Below are 6,218 nucleotides of genomic sequence, written 5' to 3' on the forward strand. Positions count from 1 at the left end.
CAACATCACCACAAACCCTCTTGCCCTGCGCGGCAGAAACCAAAAAAAAAAAAACAAAGAGAAGCAAATCCACGTGCGCCTCTCATTACCTTTGCAAAGCTCTTTTTTTTTTCTCCCCCTCTCCCCTCCTCCCTGCATTGTCTCCGTCGAATTGTTCGTTATTTTTTCCCCCTCTTCTTTTTCATCCCCTTTTGTCCACCCCTCCTAACAAACAAACAAAAATAAAATAATAAGCAAACACGCACTTTTGTTTAGGACAGCTCAATAGAGTTACCAAGATAGATATCAGGGAAAAACTGTTCTGTTCCGCGAGCCTGGAACTCCGCCTGGCAGGTGCTTCCTTGCACTTGGAAGTTCCTACAGTTGGCGAAGACACCACATTCGGGTGCCAGTGTCCGAAATGCGACAAATACGGCACTTTCCGGTGTGCCGATCTCCACTGGGCTGTGAATACTAAGCACATAAGACAATTCCTTGTAAGGTGTCATGGTTCGTGGTATGATGAGGTAAGGGGACTTCTCCGGTATCATATGAAAGAACATGTTCGCCTCACGTGTTTCAAAGAAGGTGAAACCCGGATTGGGATGGTCCGCGTCGAAGCCACTGTTCGCTTCAACAGTCATAATTTGGTTACAGCCAGAACCATGAGCAACACTGAGCATGATGGGTGAGTAATCCGCCTTGTCTGTGCCATGGCAGCCCTCCTGGGTTAGCGAAAGGCACAGCACAATGGGTACAGAGACACTGATCTCAAGGCAAACACTCGGTATAGCTTTCTGGAAGCACCCACGAATACGGTAGTCATACGGGGTGTCTTGTACGAAGCAAACACCACACCCGGCAAAAAGAGCAAGAGCCTCTGACCACTCAACGCAGAGAACACCATCTGCATCACATGCCCCAGCACAAGCTGCCGCCACGCCTGGGTACTGTTTCCACTTCTCACTACCCCTTTTCCATGCCCCATTCCATCGGTGTTTCGAATGATTGGCCCACGAATTGCGCAGCAGCAACAGGCGAAGGTTGTATTCCGGAAAGGGCATTACACTTAACACTGTGTATACATGCCCCGGTAAAAGCCCAGTGGCCTCATATGCCTCGACACTCGCTCCTTGCAGCTTCAAGGCTCCCCTTGTGGGGACGGTCAGTATTGTCTGATAGCTCGTCTGTCCGTATTGCAATAAATGGACAAACAGTTCCTCCCCTCCGTTCATTTTGGCATTCTCAAAGGCGGTGTTAAAGGACGAGCAGGGGAAGCCAGTAAGGTCCTGAAGCGCGCGGAGTGGGTCGCCTACGACGAGGAAACCGTAACCACCATGCAGCTTGGCGTAGGCCTTTTGTGCCAATGAGACCCATAACTCCATCGGATCCCCGTACGACCGGGCGAACATGGGATGTCCACCGGAGCATGGTAAGTAATCGTCAATAATCACGTTGGTCCACCATCCATCCTTATTGAAGGTGACGCGGTACGCACCTATTTCGCGTTCATTCTTTCCCTCCTCGATGCTCCGTGGGTGACGAAACATATCGCGCACCCGGTCCGGGAACTCGGCCATGCAAGCCAAAGCCCCCGTAAACCACGAATCTCCCAGCTCACCTTCATCGATGTTTCCCGGGTGGATATTGTTACGAAATAAGCGCGCGTGCAGGGCATTTTCATCGGAAAGGTACATGCTTGGTCGTTCCCACGGTATCACTTTCAGCTTGTGCGGAGTACCGATTTGCAGGGACTCCTGCCCGGGTGGAAAAATTAAGTCAACAAACTTTGTCTTCTTTGCAATGCACGCTGCTAGCGTGTCGTCTGGTGAGGAATTCTCCCCTCCCAACTTGCTCACTTCTTGCGTTTCCTTTTCGATTACCTTCGCATTCTGTACCGCTACATCTTGCAAGTACTCCGTTGAAAGCTCCTCCGCAACGATGTTGCTCTCGTAAGTGTCACACTTACCTTCAACGAACACCTCTGTCTCTAATGGGTACACCGTTACGGTACCCTTGTAGGAACCATCGGGTAGTTTTATTAGGCTTGTGTTGCCAAGGGCCTTAATAGCAGAATTTGCTCCAAAAATAACCTCCACGCGCATCTGGTTGCTTGGCGTGTCATTGTAAAAAGACCAGCGGTTGTTCTTACCTTCTTCCACAATCCGAAACAACAACCCGCCCTCGAAGCATGCAGTTGGCGTCCCCTCGTATACGGGTCGGCCGTAGCGGTAAATGCTGCTCGTTTCAGGTTTGGTAGTGGCGGCTTCATCGAATTCATCCACGTAGCATCCAGCGAGGCTGCCGTTACGCGAGCTCATTATTTGCAGATCTCCCTTCAATAACAGCTGTGAAGGCTCGTTACGAGGGTTAGGAGATGGACACTATTCTCTTTTTTTTTGTTTTTTGACTCCCACTTCCCACTCAAGCCCTCTCCCGACCGCGTCGAGCCGTGCTTCCTGGGGTTCCCAAAAATACACACCCGTCAAGACGATGCAGCGCTCTCTTGTTCTTCTAACACTCGCTCTTTTGACCTGTTCGTCCCTCTTATCAAAACTACCTTCTTCCTCTTTTTTTTTTTTCGTGGGCAATTGTGGCGTCAAGCTGTGTGACAGCGTATTTTGTGACGATAAGTTAAACAAAAAAGGAAATAAAGAAAGTTATTTAATTTCAGCACACACAGACACACACATGTGTGAGCGCAAGTGGTGAGAAAGCAACCCCCTCCACTTCCTAAGCAGGCGCGAGGGGGGGGGGAGAATAACACAATGAACTGCTTTCAGAGTTGGCGAAGGGTGCGAGAGAATTGGGGGTGGTAAAAAAACAAAAAGGTATAATTTATTAAAATCAAGGAATACGAAAGGGTACACTGATGTGGGAGGGCAACGCCTTCCCCACCGCTCACATATATGGGCGCAGGGTAGGGAAGATTTTGTTACGGCGTAACTGTGCGTGCGGGGCCCGCACGCGCAAAGCGCATGGATACAAACACAACGATGTGTGCTTTTTTTTTTCTCAATATCCCCTTCCTCACGCTCGTTTTCATACCGTCTCCCACTTATGTGTAGTGTATACACATAATATTGACAAAACAACGATTATATATTAGGTTATCTATTGCTGCTACACCAACTTCCCCATTTCCCCCGTTCCCGTTTTCCTTCTTTCTTTTAACATATGCTTATATATATATTTTTTCGCTTGCTCGCCTCCTCTCCACCTCAAACTCTTATTCCTTTTCTCCATTTACGACATATTCGCTCCAATCTTCCCTCACACGCGTATATCAAGTGAAGGTGAATGCACACAGTGAGACGTGTGGTGTCAACATCACTATCCCCTGCTCCTTCTCTTTTGTGTAAACGACCGCTACGATTCGTCACGGTGTACGTCAGTTAAGTATAATATATACATCATCCTACGAATATATCTGTACATAAAATGAGGCACACCTTGATGATGCCTTCGTATGAAGGAAAACAAACAAAAAAAAACAGTTGATGAAACAATAACGGGTGGGATTAAAAAAAATGGGTGGGAATCTGACAGTAGCGGTAAGCAAAAGAAGGCAACCTCAGCACACGGAGGAGTCCACCTTCAGCTCAGGAAACGGCTTGTGAGCAACCCGTGCTTGGTACTCCACATCAGTAGAGCTGAGGTCGGGCTCAAACTTGGGGAAGTTGTAGAGAACCTTGTTGTCCTTATCGATGGTCTTCAGCTGCACAGTCACGCCTTCGTGACCAACAGCACGCTTGCAGGAGAAACTCAATGTGTAAGGTACCTCATCAGGCTGCGATTCCACTAACATTAAGCGGGGTATCACAATGTACGGTGAGGATTCTGGCAACAATTCGTATAGGATGCTGATATCACGAGCCTGGTAGAAAGTCCACTTGTCGCTAAGCGGATGATAGGCGTCAGCGGAGCTGTTCTGCACTACCCTGTACAATCCGCCCCCAATGGGTTGCGCGATGCTGATCATGACGGGGTTGTACTCACGGGCCTCAGGGGAGCCGCGTTTATCCTTCTGAGAGAGCATAAAGCACATCCACGTGGGCTGCTCAACAGTTATTTCAAGGACACAGGAAGGCGTACAGTTTACAAACGTGGAGGGTACACGGTAATCGTTGATTGAGTTCCTCGTGAAGCACACGCCCCCGCCGTTAAAGTATCGCAAGCATGCATCCCACGCCATCCAGAACGTGCCATCGCTCTCACCATTGCTGTAACCGCACTTCACCGCCACATCTGGATACCGTTCCCACTTTTCGTCGCCGTCAGACCAGTCGCCGTTCCACTCCGACCCACGACCCCAGGCATTACGCAGCTTTACCAAACGTAACTCATACTCGGGGAAGAATGCTGCATCGAGAACCACATACGCATGACCTGTAAGGAGACCCACGCTTGTGTACCGCCTTGCTGTGTGGCATTCGCCGGAAGCTTTGTCTCTTGGATTCTTTCCAGGTGTGCTTAAGATAATCTGGTACTGTGCCTTCACATACCTCACCCAGTCCTGGAACAGATCGTCCTTCCCAGACAAGGGAGCGTTGGCAAAGGCGTCGTCAAACCTGGAGGTCGGGAAACCAGTCATATCTTGGAGGGCGTGGAGAGGATCACCGGAGCAGATATTGGCATAACTATTATGCAGCTTGGCGAAGGCTTTCTCCAGAATGCATGGCCATATTTCCGCGAGGTCGTATCTGCTTTTTGCATATTTTAGCCTGCCACCAGACATGGGAAGATAGTCATCCACAATCACGCTGCGCCATTGCCCATTCTTGTTGAGAGATACGCGGTAACCGCCCACAGAACGCTCCTTCTTACCCAATTCTGGGTCAGTTGGGTGACGAAACATGTTGACGACCTTGTCTGGTCGCTCCGTCAGCACCGCTATAGAGCACATGACCCAACTGTCACCCAGTTCTCCTTGGTCCACCTGGCCAGGTCGAATTGGTCCTCGGAAGAGGCGCACCTGATCAGCCATGTAATCGGGGAGGCATTGCGAAGGACGAACCCATGGAAGGCGTTTGAACGGCTTTTTTGCACCGGTCGCCAAAGAGTCTTGACATGGTGGAAACTCAAGGTCAACAAAAGGGATGCCATTTTCAACACAGGCCTTGAGAACCTGCTCCGAATCTGTTACATCGCCAACGATACTTTTGACGCGAGCGATTTCTTCTTGAATCTTGTTGTTTGCCAATTCTTGCCGCCGGGCGTAGTACTCCTCCGTTAGAGGGACTGCTCGAAGCTTGCTTGTAAAGCCATTAGCATTTCCCTTGACGAACATCTCGGTCTCCCGAGGATATACAATGACTTCCGCAATATGCTCACCTGTCTCTTGAGTGTACATCTTCGTGTTCCCCAGTGCCTGAAGTTTTGAGAGTTTAGCAAAGGTGAATCGTACATGCATCTCATAGCTGTATGTGTCGTTGTAGAAGGCCCACGTCTTCTCCTCACGATTGTAAATACGGTACAGCAGATTAGGCTCATCGAAACATGAAAGGTACTCACCCTCATAGTCTGGTTCGCCATTCTTAAAGGTTGGCACGTCAGCTTTCTCCTCATCGGTGAAAACGGGCTTACGTGCCGTGGTGATCTCCAACTCATCACTGACATCCTCTCCCAGATAGGTTTCAATGGGATCCCAACGGTCAGGCTGTTTGTAAGGTGTCATTCGAGGCTTGAACAGGTCGTTGACCTCTTGAGTGTGGCGTGGTGCATCGGTAGCATCTGCAGCGGCCCCATTGGTGTGTTTGTCGTCCAAATGGGGCGCTGCATCGTGAGCATTGCGGTCAACAGCTTGATCATTGCCAGTGTCACGGTCATCGAAACATGATTCGCCTTTCTGTTTCTCATGATCAGATCCTGCCCCGGCAGACCTTTCGCCTACCTCTCCTTCAGGTGACTGCACTGGAGACGTTTCTTCAGCATGACCATCCGATCCATCTTTGGTTACACTCTCGCCTTCCGATTTATTGGCTTTTTCTTCCAATTCCCTATTAGGTGAAAACGGATGAGAAATATCTTCGGGGCGGCCATCCGAGCCCTTGGTCACACTCTCGCCTCCCGATTTATTGGCCTTGTCCTCCAATTCCCTATTAGGTGAAAACGCATGGGAAACTTCTTCAGGACGACCGCTTGACCCGTCAGCGGTCCCGCTTTCCCGCTCAGATTTGCTGGCCTTTTCATCCGATTCACCTGCAGGTGATGGCGCTGGGGAAGCTTCCTCAGCACGG

General features: G+C 49.9%; 2 protein-coding genes across 2 annotated transcripts; both read right to left on the reverse strand.

Moving 5' to 3' along the window:
• Window positions 1–251: 251 nt before the first annotated feature.
• On the reverse strand, window positions 252–2,300 carry TEOVI_000442000 (Calpain-like protein 1.2; the record flags this gene model as incomplete). Its single annotated transcript, XM_067227192.1, has 1 exon — window positions 252–2,300. One exon carries the CDS (start codon window positions 2,298–2,300, stop codon window positions 252–254), a length of 2,049 nt encoding a protein of 682 aa, XP_067083293.1.
• Window positions 2,301–3,553: 1,253 nt separating this feature from the next.
• On the reverse strand, window positions 3,554–5,656 carry TEOVI_000442100 (calpain-like cysteine peptidase, putative; the record flags this gene model as incomplete). Its single annotated transcript, XM_067227193.1, has 1 exon — window positions 3,554–5,656. One exon carries the CDS (start codon window positions 5,654–5,656, stop codon window positions 3,554–3,556), a length of 2,103 nt encoding a protein of 700 aa, XP_067083294.1.
• Window positions 5,657–6,218: the final 562 nt, after the last annotated feature.

Source organism: Trypanosoma equiperdum (genome assembly GCF_001457755.1).
Source record: "Trypanosoma equiperdum strain OVI genome assembly, contig: ctg_900, whole genome shotgun sequence".
Lineage (NCBI taxonomy): Eukaryota > Euglenozoa > Kinetoplastea > Trypanosomatida > Trypanosomatidae > Trypanosoma > Trypanosoma equiperdum.